The 20,323-nt window shown below is 52.4% G+C and overlaps 1 protein-coding gene across 1 annotated transcript in view; it reads left to right on the top strand.

Annotated features, from left to right (window-relative positions):
• TXNDC11 (thioredoxin domain containing 11) overlaps positions 1–20,323 on the top strand; it is a 42,260-nt gene that overhangs the window by 11,214 nt on the left and 10,723 nt on the right. The window contains exons 5-8 of the mRNA XM_048492741.1: positions 2,003–2,096; positions 9,645–9,757; positions 13,604–13,804; positions 18,641–19,427. Coding sequence (XP_048348698.1) covers positions 2,003–2,096; positions 9,645–9,757; positions 13,604–13,804; positions 18,641–19,427 — 1,195 coding nt within the window. The remainder of the gene's footprint in view (positions 1–2,002; positions 2,097–9,644; positions 9,758–13,603; positions 13,805–18,640; positions 19,428–20,323) is intronic.

Below are 20,323 nucleotides of genomic sequence, written 5' to 3'. Positions count from 1 at the left end.
CGCCTGGCCTCTCCACACAGTTCCCCTGGGAGAGCCTGTTCCTCCCACAGGACTCCCCTTTGTTTCCCCGAGGGAGCTTGTTTGCTCCACAAGTCTCCCTGTCCCAGAACTGGGGGGCCTGTTCTCTCCACAGGCCTCCCCCACTCCCCTCCTGTCCCTCAGCTGGCCCTTCCCAACCTCTCCTTCTCCTTCCGCTCTCCAGCCCCTCTCTGCACACCCTTCCTTCTGCCTCCTGTCCCACAACTTCCCCAGCTGCTGCTGTTCTTCCCCTTTTATCCCCTCGCCGCCTCCCACACTCCTTAAAGGGCCCTCTCCTTGCCGGCTCTGCCTTCCTCCAGACCTCCGGGCCCGCCCTGTCATGCCGGACGAGCCCGGGAGGGCCGCATCGCCGGCGCCGTCGGTGGGCCGAGCCGCGAAAGTCCCGCGAGGCTCCCTCCTGGGGAGCGGCCGGCCAGCAAGTCCCTCGGCGGCAGCGCCGAAGCGCTGCGGGGCGTCGTTCCCTCGTCGCCGGGGCGAGCCCGTCCGGCCGTCCCCGGTCGCTGCCTCCCCCTCCGAGCCAGGACTGGCCGCATGGAGGCTTAGTACGGCGGGCGGGCCGGAGCCCGCCGGAGCGTCCAGCGCCGCGCCGCCGGAGGGCTCTCCCGCCCTGACGGTCTGCCGCCGCCCGAAGCCCTCGGCCGCCCAATCCAGCCGCTGGGATGGCGTCGGGCGTGGCGGCGAGGCGGCCATCGAGTCCGTGGCCAGCGGCGGCGGTAAGTCCGGGAGGGGGGGGCTCGCCGCTCCCGGACAATATCCTTCTTAAATTGCGGTGCCCAGAACGGAACACAGTACTCTAGGTGAGGTCTGACCAATGCAAATTAGAGTGGTACAATTACTTCCCTTGGTGGGGGGTGGGGACTGCTTTCAAAACTGTGTTCCTACCCATCCCGCCAACTTTGTAGGGTGGCCTAGGAATGTAATTCCAAGATGGAAAAACCTGCCTAGACTAGCCCTTGCCAACATCACCCTTTCAAAATAACTTGTCTCACCTCTTCCTAAGGAGATTAGGAACAGACAGTAGCTTTAAGCCTACAAAACCAGTTCCCAACTCCAGCCCTGACTCACATGCTTCCACGAGACAAAGGATATGTTAACAAGGGTTTCATCAAGAGTTCCTGCCAAAATATTAATCTCTTCTAATTTCTAACTCCTCCAAAGTCCACTTTCATTTGCATTTGGCATTGTCTGAAGTTGTGGTTAAATCAGCTTCACCCTAAAAAGCTCTCTCTGAGCACTCCCTGGCTTAGAACATTAAGCCAAGTGCCAAACCATTCATTTTAACTATCTAACGCTTAAAATAAGTGCCCTTCTTTGTCTTCCCTCTGGAAGCTGAAAGCCTTCTTTGTCCTGGGAGATTAGGGCTACTTATCATAATCTGAGAGCCTGTTTCTCCCTATAACTAGCCCCCTCGACTTAATGTTCAGTATTTCCCTGGACATCTCTTTGTCTGTCTAATACAGTCCTCAGTGCATTGCTTTTCTTCTCCTACCGGAGTTCACGCAGGTCGCTGGACTCTGCTGATAAAACCAGTCACCTTCTAGATCAGGTAATTATTACCTCTATCCCACAAAATCCCTCATTTTTCCAAACCTACCAGTATCCCCTCAACATCCCCTATATCCGAGGACTGTGTGATTTCTCTGTGTGTTCTGATTATTTGAGTGATAGTACGTTTATTATTTTTCTGTTTATAATAAAATTGTTAAACGTCTACTCTTGCTTCCTGTGGGTTTCTTGCAGAAACCTAGCTCTGTAAACTTCGGCAACAAAGATCTCATGCCTACCCGACCTCTTGTTAAAGCACAGTCTGTTGTTTGCTAACTCCCCATCCTAAAAGGGGCATTTTGTAGCGCTGTAGCTGTTGTGGTCCTCACCTTTCATGAATGCAGTCGATGCCTCTTGAATTTGTTTTTCAATCGCTGGCTCTCTGCATCCCCTTCCCATTCTGTCTTCATCTTTGCAGCCTGGAGTCTTGGGATATTTTGAGTTCAACGCTTCGCCTCAACCCCCAGGTTACTTGACGTTCTTTGCTTCAGCCTTGCATTCCTTGCACAAAGGTAAGAGCGCCGTCCATATGCCTTGCAGGGTCGTGGGCTTGTGTTGCGTCTGCGTCCGTCTCTCATGACAGCATCTTTTGCTGAGCCCTAGACAGCAGAGTCCTTTTGGGCTTGATCCAAGGTGCAGCTTGGTATAATAGGTGGGCAGGAGGGGGAATAAAGTTACAGGTGCAGTTTGCTCCTCTTGTTGGTTTGGGGAGGCTGGGAAGCCCCCGCGGCTGGGTCAAGTGCTTTTGCAGCTTATTTGCTTTGTTGCTGGTCACCTCATCCTTGGGCAGGCCATTGCAACGCGGCTGCCAACCAGAAGGGATGACAACATTTCCTGCCCTGTTTTCCTCTCTGCCACCAGTAAGAAAGATCCTGCAGGAAAACACAGCAGCAGAAGGCTGCATTGCCAGAGATGTTAGGGGACACGACATAGAAAATCCACACAGTGTCCCACTCCACCCGTCTGCTCGAATTGGACCATTTCGCCAGGGAAATGGGAGAAGGCCCACAGCCCTTCCTGGTGGGTCGTGCCCTGCTCTGTGCTGCGGGCCCTGCAGGCTGAGGTCACAGCACAGCAGAGCTGCTTGGGGTGGGGCCGGGCAGGGAGGAAAAGGAAGTCAACCCATTGAACTGAAAGCATGTGGAGTAATTTAGGAGCTTGGACGGGGGAATAGTGGAGTAAGGCAGGGTTGGTGGGATGCTGGCCCTGCTGGTTGTCAACATCCAGTGCCGCACAGTGGTTAAAGTATTTGACTAGAGCCAGAGAACATGTTTGTTGTTAAGAGCAGGAGCACTCTAATCTGGAGAACTGGGTGATTCCCCGTTCTGCTGCTTGAGCTGTGGAGGCTTATCTGGTGAACCAGATTAGCTAGTGCACTCCAACACATGCCAGCTGGGTGGCCTAGGGCTAGTCACAGTTCTTCGGAGCTCTCTCAGCCCCACCCACCTCACAGGGTGTTTGTTGTGGGGTGGGGGGTAAGCCCATTTGTGTCTCCTTACATGTGCCTCCTTGTCGAAGGCTTTCACAGCCAGATTCAACTGGTTGTTGTGGGTTTTCCAGGCTGTGTGGCCGTGGTCTGGTGGATCTTGTTCCTAAGTTTCGCCTGCATCTGTGGCTGGCATCTTCTTCTCACTGGACACAGTGTGTAACGGACTTCTCTCTGCGATACACCTCTGAAGATGCCAGCCACAGATGCAGGTGAAACGTTAGGAACAAGATCCACCAGATCACGGCCACACAGCCCAGAAAACCCACCAGAACCAGTTAATGTTGCATGTTTTATTGTAACCTACCCTGAGACTGGGGTATAGAGTGGGTAATAAGTGTAAATAGAAACTTGAGTAGAAATAAAACAGAGCAAAGGAGCGGAAGTAAGCTAGAAAGTAAGTGGGAGGAGGGAAGCCCCAAAATCCAGGCCAGAGGCTGGAAGGCCAGCGATGCGGAGGCCTGCTTTGGTGGTCCTGATTGTGCCAAACTGGGGCTCTGTTTGGAAAGGAGGGCATGAAATGGCCACAACCTGCAGAACTGCGTGCCTGAAAGGAGGTCTCCGTGACAACAGAAACACCCTCCCAAGAAGACAGCAGGGCCAAGACAGTCAACCTTAGAGTTAGTTGTCAACTCTGGTTGGGAAATGGGTGGAGGTTTGGGGATGGAGGCTGGGAAGGGACCTCGGGGGGGGGGGGGCGATGCCTTGAGCCCACCCTCTATGGCAGCCAGTTTATCCAGAGAGACTGATCATGGTTCTTTGGGGATCAGTTGTAATTCTGACAGATCTCTAGCCTCCCCCTGGAGGTTGGCAAAGAGATGCATTTGGGGAGGGGGGATCCCATCTACAGCATTTTGGATTGGGTTGCCATTCACCCACCTGGCCTGGCAGAGTTGGGGGCAGCGTGACTGCAGAATAATGCACTTTCAATCCACTTTGCAGCTGGATTTTACAGTGTGAAATAGCAAAATCCCCTTCAAACAATTGTGAAAGTGGATTGAAAGTGCATTATTTTGCATGTGCAAAAGTGCATGTGCAAAAGTGTGTGTGTGTGTGGGGGGGAATCCACGCATCAGAGCCCATTGATCAGAGCCTGCATCAGAGCACTAATAATGAGCCTGTTGATCACCCCCTAGGGCTGATGTGGGCTTGTCATCCAGGCTCCCTCCATCTGACCTTGGGCCTGGTTCTTTCCTGTCCTACAAGTCAGAGAATCTACATCTGGGAAACAGGGCGTGGGGGCTCTGGGCTGATTGGCATGTCAGGTGTACACCTGAGGGGCTTTCAGGATGCTCCCAAAAGCATAGTTCTACGGGTGTATGGCTACCACCCCAATAAGACAACATACTCAGGAACCAGAATTGGCCCTGGGATTCAATAATTTCCTCACGGCAGACTGAGGTTGATGCTGTGTAACAAGGGAAGTGGTCCATTAGTGCACATCAAAAGTGTCGGGCTGCGATGCCAAACTTATTTGCTACGAGGGCCGGATGTGACATAAATGTGACTTGGTCAGGCTGGGCTCAGGGGAGTGGGGCAGAGTACCCACAGCAGCCTCTCCAGGCCACTTCGTGGGTGGATGGGTGTCTGGACTGGCGAACCTGCAGTAGGCTCACCGGGCTCAGGACAGAATGTTGCCTTAGCTGGCTCACAGGCCTGATAATCCCTCTCAAGAGGCCAGCTCCTGGGCCAATTGTTTGACGCCCCTGGTGTTGGGGTTGGCTTCTAGTGGAACAGCTGTGGATTTCCACGGCACTCTCACAGGAACTGAATGTATTTCCGAGTCAGACTGCCAGACATGTTTTCACAGTTGTTTCCGGCTTGCTCTTAAATAAATCTTTAGAAAGGAGTTAGGGTGGCATTTGGAGCGATCCAAAGTATGTGTTTCCATGAGATTCGTTTTGTGCGTCTGTCTCCACCATAAAAGTCACAAGGGCCCTGCAGGATCAGAGTAAAGGCCAATCTAGTCCGGCATCCTTTTTGCCACAAATGTCTTGGAAGACCCCCAAAGAGGGACAAGCAGGTCAGTCTCTTTCCCCTCCCAGCAGCTGACATCCAGAGGTACACTGCATTGAAACATGGAGGTTCTTCTCAGCTATGGTCATGACTATATATTTGAACTGTTTAATACCCTGCTTTTCTTCCCCATGGAACCCAAATTCTTCTCTCCTCTGTTTATCCTCACAACAACCCTGCAAAATAGGTTGGTCTGAGAGCATGCAACTGGCCCAAGATTATTCAGTAATTTTCCATAGCAGAGTAGGAATTTGAACATGGGTCTCCCAGATCTTAGCCTGACACTCCAATCACTCTACCACGCTGCCTTTTGATGTGCTCCTGTCCTGTTAATTCATCTCACACCCACAAAACATGACTCTTCCTTCCAAGTAAGAAGCTTGGTTCCTCTGTAAAATGTTCCAGTGATACTGAAACGGTCCTGAGGAACGGAAGATCTTTTGCCTCCCGGGGGTTTCAGAAAGGTGGTTCCTCTGGTAAACAACAGTTTGTGGACGGGGATGCTGGAACGTTTTGTTCCAAGACTGCAGCTCCCTGCCGAGTGTGTGTTCCCGAGGCTGCCTGTTGTGCATCCTGTCAACAGGACTCTTTATCCGGGTAGGCTGTTTATCTTGGACCAAACTGAACTTCTCCTTGTTTGCCGTTCAGAGTATAGATTGAAAAAACTTCATTGTGGGAGAAAGGGTTGAAGATAATGCCTGAGGTGCCTGCAAGCTCTGTCCTGGCATCTCCCATTGAAGGAAGAAGAAGAAGAGTTTGGGTTTATATCCCTCCCCCCTTCTCTCCTGTAAGGAGACTCAAAGGGGCTTACAATCTCCTTTCCCTATCCCCCCCCCCCCAACAAACACCCTGTGAGGTGGGTGGGGCTGAAAGAGCTCCGAAGAACTGTGACTAGCCCAAGGTCACCCAGCTGGCATGTGTTGGAGTGCACAAGCTAATCTAGTTCACCAGGTAAGCCTCCAAAGCTGAAGTGGCAGAACGGGGGATCAAACCCAGTTCTCCAAATTGGAGTGCACCTGCTCTCTAAGGACAGCAGGTGCCACGAAAGAGCCTTCTGTGCCAGAGCGGAGACCAGATGGGCCAGTGGTCTGGTTCTCCCTGGGTTCATAGTAGGCAAGTTTGGGGAGAGCAGTTTCCAAGTCAAAAGGTATGAAGGTTCAGTCTGTTTTGGGGGTGCGAAGTTCACCCCTTTGGAGACTTGTCTCCGCCCTCTGAACAGCAAAAGGAGTCCCCACTAATGCTGGGTTCAACCTCACAGTTTTGGCTGCAACCAGGCCATGCAAGAGTCTTGGGCCAGTGTTCTTATGGGTGGAGTCGGGCCCCTTCACTCTGTGACCTTCTCAGCAGCCGCTGTGCCAAATTGCCCAGCACTGGAGTCTTTCATATCCTACAAACGCTGGAAAATAATGACTCGGTCAGCAGTTGTTGTGCTGCCAAAAATCTTGTCCTGCCTTCGTTAAATCCTACGTAATTAAGGAGCTTCTGTTAGCGCCATGACAAAAGCTGGAGTGTGGCTTGCTTTTCTGAGTGGCGCCGTTCTCCGCTGCTGTGTTCTCTTTTTCTGTTTGTTCTTTTGTCTGTTGTGGTGGACTGAAGTCGGCTCCAGCCGGGCTGGGTGGCAGGTCAGGCCCCGGGGCCCTTGAAAACGAACTCTTGCACGAGGAGCGAAACTCGTTCAGAGTCGGCCTCCACTTCTGCCCCTCCGCATTTCGTGGGGCTGAATCCCGATTGCAGGAGGATGGAGAAGTCTGCTAAAGGGGGGGTGGGGGGCGGTCTGTGTGGCTGCAGGGCAGGCAAGGAAGGGGCATGTGGAGTCCAATCAATGAACCCTTTTATTTGGTGGTCAGGAGGCACAGGACCTCTGACACTCATTGTCTCAGGAGCCTCGGGTGGCTCTTCAGACCTGTGGCATCTGTGGAGAGCCAGTGTGGTGTAGTGGTTAATGTCAGGACAAATGTCTGATCTACAAAATCTAAATGACAGGTGTCATATGACCACCTCTTTATGACAGCCTCTTTCTGGAGCTAATTGGAAAGGTATTCTGATTGGTTGATGAAATGCATATAATGCAGCAGTGTGCTATGTACTGTGAGACTCTTGTCTTCTTGTCGCCTGGCGAAGCACTTTGTCAGAGAGAGCAACATTGCTGTGAACCTAATAAAGAAGGACCGCTTCTGGGAAGCTGATATAGCTGTGTGCGTCTCAGTTTCTGCTGTGTGCACTCAGTTCCAGCAGGTGCACTCTAATCTGGAGAACTGGGTTTGATTCCCCGCTCTGCCGCTTGAGCTGTGGAGGCTTATCTGGGGAATTCAGATCAGCCTGTGCACTCCAACACACCCTAGCTGGGTGACCTTAGGCTAGTCACAGTTCTTCAGAGCTCTCTCAGCCCCACCCACCTCACAGGGTGTTTGTTGTGGGGGGGGGAGGGAAAGGAGATTGTCAGCCCCTTTGAGCCTCCTTACAGGAGAAAAAGGGGGATGTAAATCCAACCCTTCTCTTCTCTTCTGATCAGCTTTCTCCAGTATAGCACCTGCACCATGTTTCAGGAAGAGCAGGGCACGAGCCCCGTGGGGCTGGCTGGTGGCAGGCACTTCCCACCTTGAAGCAGCCACGAGTGTCCCCCCAGAGCAGGGGGCTCTTGTGGTGTGTGGCGCTTGCAAATGCGGCTCTTCATGAGCTGCGGAGGGCGCTGGACATTGCTGTGCTCATCCTCCTCTTCTAAAGCGGGGGGGCCTTTGTGCTCACAGAGTTAGAATCGTAGACTTGGAAGAGACCCCCCAGGGAAGACGCCATCATAGCGTGACAGCCAGTCTGTCTGAAAACCTCCAGAGAAGTCATTCTGCCTGTGAAGTGTTTGCATGCATGATGCGCTTTTTTGTTAGTACTTTGGCACCAAATATGTTACCTTTCAAATTGAAATAAAGGCTTTAGAGCAAATCTATAGTTTCTATTGTTTTTGGACCCAGGGTCTGACGGCCTCCCAGTCTCCAAAACCATCGGCCTGCTCTGGCTGTCTAAGTGGCGGAAGGTGGAGGGCAGAAAGGTGGGAGAGTGGACCTGGGGTGGAGATGGGGGGTGGGGGGAGGCTGGCACAGGAGGCCAGGCTGGAGGCGTTTGCTTAGGGCTGAGCCGGGGCTCAGGACCAGGATCTGCTCAAATGCCAGTGTAGTTCAGAAGCATTTCTGGGAAGGCTGGTGGGATTTATCCCTGGTGGGCTTTTTGTCCCTTCCCTGTGATCCCAAGAGGCAGCAGGACGCAGAGGCTCCGGCTGCCCCAATTGATTGGCTTTGTTTCTTTAGCTGTCAGAACAGACTTTCAGGCCCTCCCCTTCTGGGTAGCTTTAAAACGGCCGGATTTGATCAAGCCTCTGACCCGGGTTCTGTCTGGTCCCTGAGCCAGCAGCAGGTGCCCCTCTTGGTCCCAGGCCTCCCCCGGGGCAAGTGCAGACAGGGCCCTGCAGATCAGCCCCAGGAGTGCCTTCAAGGAGGCGGGAGGAATGCTGCACGAGGCCTGCGAGTAGGAGAAGGTGCCTGTGGGGACCCTGAGGAGGAGGAGGAGGAAGAGGAGAAGGAGGAGGAGGAAGCTTTGCTGACTGAAGGGCCGGAGAGAAGACCTTTGTGTGCTTCTTGGCCTTGCACTCCTTCCTACGGGCCTGGCTGTCGCGGGAGGCAGTCTGTGGAAAGCAAACTCTGCTCCTTCGCTTCCTCCTCTTTTGCCAAGATTTCTTCTGCCGGCTTCATTAATTATAGAGGAGGGGTGCGGGGGAGTGAAATGTGAGCCCGGCCCCTTGGTAATGTGTGCTTGTAGCAGCTTAACGCCTTGTGTTCTTGGCAGGGTGTGAGCACACACAGGTCGGTGTGTTTGCAAAACGGATCCAGGTTTTCAATCAGTGTGGAAAGCAGGGGGCAGGTGCAGCTCTCTGGCCAGCCATGGGAATTAGTGGGCGTGTTCCGCGCTCTGCTTTTTGGGTTCAGCTGGGGAGCCTTAAAACTCCTGGAACGGCACCCTTTGTCTGTTAGAAACCCAGTTGTCAGCCAGTAAGGCTGGTGTGTATGAAAAAAACACCGGCTATTTGGAATTGGAAAAGCAAAGCTGCATTTGTGCCCTCACCCCACTGGGTCAAAAAATGTCTGGAAGTCCTGTATTTTATCTATATCCCACCTTTCTTCCCACTGGGGCTCCACAGCACTTACATCTTTCTCCTGTATTCCAGTTTGTCCTCACAACAACACTGTGAGGTCGATTTGAGCTGAGAATGTGGGCGACTGGCTCATGGTCACCCAGTGAGCTTCCAAGGCAGACTGGGGTTTAAACCTGGGTCTTTTAGCTCCTTTCCTCCATTTTATGTGTACAACAACCCTGTGAAGTAGGTTGGAGCTGAGAGTAGGTGCAACTGACCCAAGATCACCCAGCAAGCTACTCCGGTGGAGTGGGGATACGAACCCGGATCTCTTCACAGCTTTGTGGGTTTCTTCCGCCAAGTGACGCCAGAGACATCATAGCGGGAGCTCAAGCTGTGTTCTGTTGACTCCATGTCCCCTCCCGTGTGCCCTTCCAGATTCCCTTGGGACGATCCACTTTGGCGTGATCACGGATAAGCTGATTGCGAAAGAAATCCCGTTGACCAACTCAGGAAGTATCTACTTGCACAGACACGTCAATGCCTCTTTGGTGAGTATTTATTCGTTTCTTTAAAACATTTATATGCTGCCCTTCCATCCCAATAGAGTCCCCAAGGTAGGGAACATGAAGGCGTTAAAAAAGTATTTAAGACCATACCGACATGCAAACAACCAACCAGCGGTAGGGCTGTTTTGCGCCTGTATGCCTCTTGTAGGACAGCTGGGGCCGCCGCAGGTTATTTATTTTTATTTTCACATTTCTACTCAGCCCATTCCCTGCAGGGCTCAGGGCGGCGAACAGCCGTATAAATATAAAATACATTTAAAGAAACAATATGTAAAAATTGAGCTCAATAAATACAACAAAATACAGCGTAATAAAAGCAGTAAACCAGTAGACAATGGCTCCAGATGAAACTTGCCCACGGGAGGCCAACTATGATAGCACTTAGCCCGGCTGGCTTGATGGAAACGCCTGGCGGAAGAGCTCCGTCTTCCAGGCCCTGCGGAATTGATTGAAGTCCCGCAGGGCCCTGATCTCACTTAAGGCAGCCGGATGTCTTTGGGACCAGGGATCACCAGAAGATTCCCCTCCGATGACCGGAGGGGCCTAAGAGGGCAATAAGGTCTGGGTTCGAGAGTCACAAAGGAGGCCCTAGAGCAGAACATGGTTCTGAACACCAACCCAGAATATCTTTCTTTTTGCTTATGAGCAGGGACGTAGGTATAGTTTTTTTATGGGGTAGATTTGGGGGCGGGGCCACACCCCCACCTGCCCCTGGGGGTGTGGCCACGCCTCCCCAAGCCCTGCCTCCGACCTCAGTGCTTATAAAAGCAGCTCTCTGAGGCCAGGGACGGCAGACTCCCCTGCTCCGCCCGCCCCGCCACCCCCACCGGCTGGGCTCCCAGGCACCAGTCCCTTCTGCCCTCCCCTCCAGGCAGAGGCATAGCTAGTGAAAATGGAGCCCTGTGCAAAATCTGAGTTGCCACCCCCACCGCCCATGGGCGGCCACTGTGATGCTGGAATCCACCCCCAAACAGCATCATTTTCAATGGCGTTTAAACTAGGGAGCCCAGATTCTCCTTTTAAATCTACCTTAAAGGGAGAATCTGGGGTCCCTAGTTAAAACAGCATTGAAAGTGATGCTGTTTTGGGGTGGATTATCCCCCACCCTGAAACAGCATCACTTTCAATGTTTAAACTGGGGACCTCACATTCTCCCTTTAAATCCATGCCGAAGTGGGTGGATTTAAAAGGAGAATCTGGGGAAATTTGTGGGGTGCCTGCTGTCAGGGGTGCAATTGTTAAGCTAGAAGCACCAAACTTTCAGGGTATCTTTAGGAGACTCTCCTCATGATACCACCCAGGTTCGGTGAAGTTTGGTTCAGGGGGTCCAAAGTTATGGACCCTCAAAGGTGTAGCCCCCATCTTCTATTAGCTCCCATTGGAAACAATGGGGGATGGGGCACCCCCTTTGGGTGTTCAAAACTGGGCCCCCTGAACCAAACCTCACCAAACTTGGATGGTATCATCAGGAGAGTCTCCCAACAAATCCCTGAAATGTTGGTGCTGCTCGCCTAAAAACTGCGCCCCCTGCAGGCCAAAAACTGAAAAACACTTTAAAATACAAAAAAACCCCACAAACGGGGGCGAAGCTTCGGACATGTAATGGGGGGGGTTAAACCCGGGAAGCCCTCCCCCCTTACCTACGTCCTTGCTGATGAGCCATGGTTGTGGGCCGTGGTTTGAGGGGGGGGGGCGGCTTTGAGCAGCTTTGTTTCCCGGTCCTCTTGACCTGCAGCTCTCGGCATCCACCAGGCCTTTGAGAGGGGGGCGGCTTTGAGCAGCTTTGTTTCCCGGTCCTCTTGACCTGCAGCTCTCGGCATCCACCAGGCCAAGATGCCGTCACCAGCAGTGACTTTGGGAAGCATGCCCTTTAGGGCTCAGAGCAGCAAGCAGACCCCAAGTGGGTGAGTGGGCAGACTCCATGGCCAGAGGTTGTTCCTGGGGGATTTTGAGGAACTACTCAGAGGCCAGGGCTGCGTTTCTCGGCATTAAACTTCAGAGAAGCCAAACGTCTCGACACAGATGCAGGCCTGGGTTAATTTTTCTTTGCCTCAAGAGGCTGGTCCGGAAATTTAGGAGCTGGACATGTCATTCAGCCTTAGATTTAAAAAAATAAATAATGACCATATTTTCAATTTATTGCTACTGTAAAGCCTAATCCTAAACCTTTCATGGTTCAATGTATTGTCGAAGGCTTTCATGGCTGGACTCAACTGGTGGTTGTGGATTTTCCAGGCTGCGTGGCTGTGGTCTGATAGACCTTGTTCCTAACGTTTCACCTGCATCTGTGGCCGGCATCTTCAGAGGTGTATCACAGAGAGATGTGCACGCTTCTCTTTGTGATACACCTCTGAAGATGCCGGCCACAGATGCAGGCGAAACGTTAGGAACGAGGTCGACCAGACCACGGCCACGCAGCCTGGAAAGCCCATAACCACCACTTTCATGGTTCCTTGTGATTTTATTAAAGCTAAGACAGAAATGTTGTAGTATATAATGAATGTACAGGTAGCCCCAATTGTCATAGTCACAACAAAAACGTAACTTTTATCACCCGACTTCTCCACTAATTCTCATAATTTCATGATTATTTTGGTGATAAGTTCCACTGAATTGAAAATTGGAGCTGTTTTAGAAAGCAGCTGGTTAAAAAATTAATTCTTCCACCACCATTGACTGGTGTAAGCTTAGCATATAAACAGTGACGAGAAATGTTTATGGCATGACACAAACCTTATTCTAATATAAAATAAGTAAGCTTTGTACTTCCGCTGAAGATTATCTAGATCAGTGGTGGCGAACCTTTGGCACTCCAGATGTTATGGACTACAATTCCCATCAGCCCCTACCAGCATGGCCAATTGGCCATGCTGGTAGGGGCTGATGGGAATTGTAGTCCATAACATCTGGAGTGCCAAAGGTTCACCACCACGGATCTAGAGAGACTACAGTAAAATTGTTGCTGGAAATGCTCAGAGCTACAGAGACATTTCTAGGTGCCGTGGTTACCTGGCATCTGGGATCCATCAACCCTGAGCAGCTGTGTTTATGCTTCCTTGAAGGGAACCTGTTCCTTTTCACTCAGTCCCCCTAGCGCAGGGGTAGGGAACCTGCGGCTCGAGAGCCACATGCGGCTCTTCTGCCCTTGCACTGTGGCTCCACGAGCTGAGCCACCGGCCCCATCCTTGCCCGCCCTGCAGGCAGGAGGGCGGGCGCACCAACTGCCCACGGTTGGCTGGGCCGCGCCGTGGGCTTCCCCTCTCGCCCGCCCCGTTGGAGCAGGGCGGGTACTTTCCCGGCGGCCGGCAAGGTCGAGCTGCCGGCTTCATCCTCACCCGCCCTGCAGGCAGCAGGGCAGGCGCATCCATGCGCTTCTCAGAATGAGCAGAGTAAAAGGTTAAAAAACCCCTATATATATATATATAGTGTTATCTTTATTTTAAATGTCAAAAATTATTTGCGGCTCCAAGTGTACAACAACCCTGTGGAAAACGTGGAAAACGGGTCCAAATGGCTCTTTGAGTGTTAAAGGTTCCCTACCCCTGCCCTAGTGCAATTAAGCCACTGTGAGGAAAGGGTGACTTGTGCTAAAAGTAAAATGTAAAGAAATAAAATAAAATAGAGGCACCCCCTCCCCGCCACCCCCCAGTTCTGAAGATATCCTTTTTTGCCCTTTCCAGTAAAGGCCTCACAGTTGTCCGAAGGCTCAGTGTGGGAGCGGAAGATCTTTCGCTCCTCCCCCCCTTGCAATGGACCAATTTCAGCAGGAGATTTCTTTGACTTCCTGTATCGCCCGCTCATCGCCAGAATGTGTGCCTTGCCTTCTAGCTCTATCCACACGAAGCCGTGAACTACACTGCTGAAAATATTTGCCGGTGGGCCCTGGAGAACCAGGAAACGTTTGTTCGCTGGCTGAGACCTCACGGAGGGAAAAGCCTGTTGCTGAACAACGAGCTCAAGAAGGGCCCAGCCCTGTTCCTGTTTCTTCCGTTCGACCCCTTGGCAGAAGATCAGCCGCTTGTGGATGAGGTGAGGGATCCCCTTTTCCCTCTCAGGAGGTGAGAACCGTGACTGTCTGCCACTTTGTCCTCAGCTGGGGAGGAATGCAGGGTACAAATATCAAAAAGAAACCCTTTGCCTTGATGGCTGGAGTCAACACTGTTCCAAGGAAGATTGTTTGGTTGTGCCATAAATTGGTGCATGTTGTGAGCAGGGGGCTGTATGTGCCTGTCAGAAGCCGATTGTGATGTACCTGCTGCCTTGACCGGCTTCAGATGCACTTATAGCCCTGGGAGTTTTGAATTTCACAAGGCTCTTGCAGAACCAAACCTGCTGGGGTTTCTGTTCACACTGCACTCTCACCCGGGTTTGCTGAAGCTGGAATAATTCCCGACTCTTGTGGCCTTGTAAGCCCCATCCTGCAGGGTCCCAGGAGGCTGGATACCTCCCCACCCACCCCAAGTCTCCGCTTGGTGCCACTGTTCCTTTCCCTTATTCACAGGGGCTAAGAACTCCTGACAGCAGATCTGTCTGCTACAAGGCAACTTTGTGCATCTTAACACTCTGCATTTGGGGGTGGGGGGTGTTGCAGCCAACTCCTGGTGACCTCACAGGATTGTCAAGGCAAGAGACAGACTGAGGAGTTTTGCCCTCCCCCGTCCCTGCGTTTACGTTGCTGATTAGAAGCTCCACCGAGTTGCCTTCATCTCCCTCTTCACTTGTACTGTTTATTTTATTTATTTAAAAACATATTTTGCCACCTTTCTACTTTGGCAGAGGTCAGGGTGCCTTACAGTGTCAATAAATAATGATAAAAACACATAGAAGCCTGCAGTCTAAGTTCACAGTTCGGAGTGCCAATACATAAAACCATCAATGCACTGCCAATGCAATACATCAAATGCAGTCCTACCTGAAACCATCTTCAGGTGCCTCTTGAAGATTGAAAGGCTTGGGGGGGTGGGGGGCGGGCAGGCTATTGTCCTCCAGGGATGATGTATTCACTCGCTGCCCCCTCCCTTTCACCATTCCTTGGAGAGAGAGATGATGTCTCTCCTGAGAGCCAGCGTGGCATAGTGGTTAAGAGCAGGTGCACTCTAATCTGGAGAACTGGGTTTGATTCCCCCACTCTGCCATTTGAGCTGTGGAGGCTTATCTTGTGAACCAGGTTAGCTTGTGCACTGCAATACATGCCAGTTTGGTGACCTTGGGCAAGTCATAGTTCTTTGGAGCTCTCTCAGTCCACCCACCTCACAGGGTGTGTGTTGGTGGGGAGGGAAAAGGAGATTGTCAGCCCCTTTGTGTCTCGTTACAGGAGAGAAGGGAAGATATAAATCCAACTCTTCTTCTTCTATAGTTTTCCTTCTGCTAGTCTTTTACCAGCCTCGCAGCCTGTGGAGCATGTGAAGAGTGTAGCCTCTAGTAATTAAATATTGAGCTGGATCCTAGGGTGGAGGGAATTTCTCCGTGTTAGGGGAAGCAGAGGCGCCTGACTTGGCCAGAGTGGGACCCAGCTGCCTGGCACAATTCCTCGTGCTCCCAGGGGACATCTTACATAACTTATTTACTGCAAGGAGAGACAGAGACTGAGCCGGGAGCGTTTGGTGATTCTCTTCAGCCTAGAGAGGAGTGGTGTAACTAGGCAAACTGGAGCCCTAGGCAAAACCTGAGTTTGATGCCCCCCCCCCGCGCACCTCCCCCCCCCCGGTCCCCTAGTAGCTACGCCAAGTGGCGTATCTAGGCAAACTGGAGTTTGGCAACCCCCCATGGGCAGCTGCCCTCCCCCACCAAGACCAAGCAATGATTTTTTACACCAGGTCATTTCAAAGTCACCATCACATTACAGAACATGCCCCAACTCACAAATCTGAACACAGCAATAGGCCATCCACACAGCAGAAATAATTTTTTGAAAACATTTTCAAAATGCTTTCAAAATGTTTTATTACTGCCATGAAAACATTTTATGGTGTTGTATCCTGTCCCCCCAATTGGGGGAAACAATGTTATTTAAACTGGGAACCCCAGATTCTCCCTTTAAGGTAGATTTAAAAGGAGAATCTGGCCTCCCTAGTTTAAACAAGTGATGCTGGAATCCACGCCCAAACAGCATCATTTTCAATGGTGTTTAAAATAGGGAGCCCAGATTCTCCTTTTAAACTCACCTTAAAGGAAGAATCTGGGGTTCCCAATTTAAACAACATTGAAAATGATGCTGTTTTGGGGTTGATTCTCCCCCACCCTGAAACAGCATCACTTTCAATGTTTAAACTGGGGACCTCACATTCTCCCTTTAAATCCATGCCAAAAGGGATTTAAAATGAAAATGAGACTCTCCTAATGATACCACCCAGGTTTGGTGAAGTTTGGTTCAGGGGGTCCAAAGTTATGGACCCTCAAAGGTGTAGCCCCCATCTCCTATTAGCTCCCATTGGAAACGCCCTCTGGGAGTCCATAACTCAGGAGAGTCTCCCGAAACGTCCCTGAAATCTTGATGCTGATAGCCTAAAAACTGCGCCTCTTGCAGCCAAAAATGGAAAACCCACTAACCCCCCCCCCAAAAAAAACCCCACAAACAAACCTTGCATTATTGGCGCCCACCACAAGGGGGCGCCCTGGGCAACTGCCCACTTTGCCCAATGGTCATTACATCCCTCAAGGCAACTGTGTGATGAGGAACTGTCTGTTCCGTCTTTGCCAGCGCTGCTCAAACGATCTTGCAGGTCCCTTTCCGCAGTCATGATTGGGACCTGACTTGGCCTTAATCCCCTCTGCAGAGGCTTCTTTCCCTGGCTGCGATGCTGGCTGGTTTGATGGGGCTTCCCCAGCCAAGCTCTCTGTTCAGTGCAAAAAAAATTAAGTAAAATCTGCACGTGAATGGAAAGCCTAGAGAAAGCCTAGGTCCTTCCACATGGGAAGGGTTGCTTTTGATTCCTGGCTTCCTCCCCTGGTTAGATCGGACTGTGCCGGCAGTGTGTGCCATGTCTGAATGCATTCCTTTTCCAGTAAGGCACTCAGGGGGCCTTGAACTGGGAGCCCTGGAGATTCCCCTTAGCCCTCCTGTAACCAAACTGAGCCTTCAGGTTTTCAGCCCTGCACGTCCGCCTGGGTTTCGTGTGCTGGAGAGCCCCTTGCCTGGCCGCTGGGGTTGTTGGGTCAGCCTGTCAACGTGAACACTTGGTCAGTGAAAGAAAAACCCCAACACAAAGCAGCCAATGGCCGTTGTCGGGAGGGCAGAAGAGGAGTCGGTCCTTTTTTCCCAGGTTGCCCAGAGAGCTGACCAATGTTTCCTCAGCAAACTGAGCCCGAAGCTGCCAGTGGCTGAATCAGATACTGGAGGTCTGCTTGTCTATTCCGATGGGCGGCGTCTCTCCAGCGTCTCAGGCTGGGGTCTTTTATATCCCCTCCTTTTTGCTGGGGATGCCAGGGATTGGACCTGGGACCTTTTGCGTACCAAGCAGAGGCTCTGCCACTGAGCCGTAACCCACTCCAGGGCATTTTCTTGCAAAGGGATCTTTATTTGAACACTAAATGCCGCAAGCCCCTGAGCCGCTCCCTTCTTGCATGGTCAGCCCTGGGAAGGACAATTTCTCCATTGACAGGGAACCGGCCCAGTTTCTGTGTACTGGAAATACTGCTCTGTCTGTTTTCGAAATGGAAGCCTAGGTGACTGGGCTGACCTGTAACGGAGGGCAGGTTGACTGGAAGGGTGTCAACCCTTTCCCGGAAAGCCTCAGAGGAGGCGGCTCCACCAGCCAGAGGCCCAGAGTCTGTTCTGCAAACCAAGCGGCTGGGCAGAAAGAGGGCCAGGGGGGATGCTGGGGTGAGGGTGGGGCATTGTGGTCTTCAGGAACACTCTGCGTCCGAAAAACTGAGCATCGTTCTTCTTAATATCAGTACGTTAAATCAGTTAGTGACAAGCCCAGTGGCACCCTAGAGATAAACAGGATTTTTTTTGGGGGGGGGGGGGGGGGGGCATGAACTCCTGACAGTCAACACCCGCTTCGTCAGATACAAGCTTTGACTCTTGAAAGCTCAAACCCCAAACATATTGTCTTGCTGGACTTGAATCCAGCTCTTCTACTGCAGCCCAACAAGGATACCTTCTGAAACTCGCAAATGAAATGTTCGCTTGGTAACCCCAAAGGGACTGATGGAGAAGTGCACGAGTGAGGATTGTGTTCACAGATTGTGAGGATTGTGTGGTCTGTCTCTGTGGTCAGAGCAAAAGAGCAGCCCTGAATGACGGTGGCCTCCACTTCCCAGCCACTGGGGACACAGAACTGTGGGATGTTCCCAGTTGCCTTTGCTTTTGGTGTGGGGTGGTGGGGAAGGTCAGCAGTCTGGGAGAGGGGTGCCAGCCCCCCTTATCAGCTGAGCCTCTGCCTGGAGCATCCCTCAGCAACGTGTTGTCTTCTCGAACCAACAGGCAGACATGGAAGGAATACCCCACCAGCGGGAAGTTTCCTCCAACCCTCTGCCCTCAGTTGCTGGCTGTGTTTCTCCCAACTTTGCTGATCCCTAGAAGAAGAAGAGTTTGGATTTATACCCCTCCCCTTTCTCAAAGGGGCTTACAATCTCCTTTCCTTCCCCCCTCCCCACAACAAACACCCTGTGAGATGGATGGGGCTGAGAGAGCTCCGAAGAACTGTGACTAGCCCAAGGTCACCCAGCTGGTGTGTGTTGGAGTGCACAGGCTAGTCTAGTTCCCCAGATAAGCCTCCACAACTCAAGTGGCAGAGTGGGGAATCAAACCCGGTTTCTCCAGATTAGAGTGTACCTGCTCTTAACCACACTAGGCCACTGCTGCTCTACCACCCAGTAAGAGGAGGCGGCTCATGCTGTGCTGTTCTCTTCCTTCTGCAGATTTCCCGCCTAGCTTTGGCCTACAGCAGCTGCAACAGAAGTGCCCCAGGAGGGCCGGGCACCAACCCCTTGGCAGGAGGAGGAGGAGGGACGTCGGCCACTGCCAGCCCTCTGCAGCCAGCCGATCCCTTCTTGCCCGCCCAGCCCCCATGCTGCAACACCGTGGTGCTTCCTCCTCAGCTGCCGGCCATCTCCCGGTCGCATAACATCTGCGAGCTGTGTGTCAACCAGACGGTGGGGGTCAAGCCGAGCCACCTGGGCGGCCTGCACTGCAGCTTCGTCGAGATCGAGGCGGCCCTGGACTCTTTCTACCTCAAGGAGCGGACCTTCGTCCAGGTCGTCTCCAAGACCGCCTCCTTGTGCAGCAACTTCCTGAGTTCCTACAGCCCTTTCAGCTACTACACGGCATGCTGCCGGACGGTGCACAGCGGCATGCGGAGTCTGTTCGGCTCCCCAAATCCCCCTCTGCCGCCCCTTGAAATGGCCTTTTCTTCCCATGGGAAGAGGTGGGAAGAGGGACCCTCCCCTTCTATGCCTCACATTGAGGACAGGAATAACCTTCTCTTGGACAGTTCTGTCCCTGTCTCTGACCTCACGGGTCTGAGTTGCCAGACCAACAAGACCTTAAACCTTTACCTGCTGGACTCCAATCTCTTCTGGACGTACGCAGAGAGGCTGGGGGCGCCGAAACTCACCTCCCCAAGAGAGTTTGCTGTCATTGTGGACCTGAAGGAGGAGGTGCACTATGTCCTGGATCAGGACCGGGCCCTGATCCGATCTCATCTAGGTACGCGCTCGTCCAGGCTCTCTTCCCGGGAACGGGTCAAGAGCAAAAGATGTTTCCAGAAGCGTAGCTGGCTTTGTAGGGGGCCTGAGCTGTTGATTAAAAATAGCCAGTTTTACATTTTTTTACTCCTACGCTCGAGGTGGCTTGCACAGTTACAGCAGGCTGCAAACTGCTATTAAAACGATAGCACAGAAATAGCTGCCGCTCCATAAAGGCCACGTGCCAGCTTCTCCCTCCTCCTGCCCAGCTACGAAAGGTGCCCCTGCAGAGAGGCAGATCGTGCGCCCTTGACTGAAATGGGTGGGTGCTCTGGGCAGCCCCCTCCAAAGCACTTCAGAACGCCGCCCCCCCCCCCCCCGCCCTGTCATTATGGAGTCTGCCCTGGTTCTGCTGGCCCTTGAACCATGTGGCTTCAACTGGCGAGAGCCACAAAAGCTAACGCAAGGCTGGGTGGCTCGTTGTGGCTTGTGCTGGCAACAGTGTGCTCGGAGTGGGAGGGGAGCAAACGGTTCTCTGTCTGCCGCTCTGTGGGCTTGTTCAGACATGACCCAGCCTCCTTACTGGTCCCCAATTCCTTGTTTTTTTTCCAGATATAATTCCCTTTCTCTCCTCTCCCAATTCCCTAATATTGTAGAACAGGGGTGTTCAACTCTGGCACTTCAAACATTCCTGGACTACAATTCCCATCAGCCCCTGCTGGCACGGCCAATTGGGAGTTGTCGTCCGGGAACATCTGAAGCGCCAGAGTTGGACGCCCCTGTTGTAGAAGGACTTAGATAAGGTAGAGCAGGGGTCTCCAACATGGTGCCCATAGCACTCACTGATACACCCCCCCCCCCGTCCGATGCCCGCCAAGTGTTTTAGAAAGTGGGTGGGGCCAAGTGGGGCTTTTGTCC

The sequence above is a fragment of the Sphaerodactylus townsendi genome, linkage group LG04 (assembly GCF_021028975.2).
Source record: "Sphaerodactylus townsendi isolate TG3544 linkage group LG04, MPM_Stown_v2.3, whole genome shotgun sequence".
NCBI lineage: Eukaryota > Metazoa > Chordata > Lepidosauria > Squamata > Sphaerodactylidae > Sphaerodactylus > Sphaerodactylus townsendi.
This window is presented reverse-complemented; position numbering and strand designations above follow the sequence as displayed.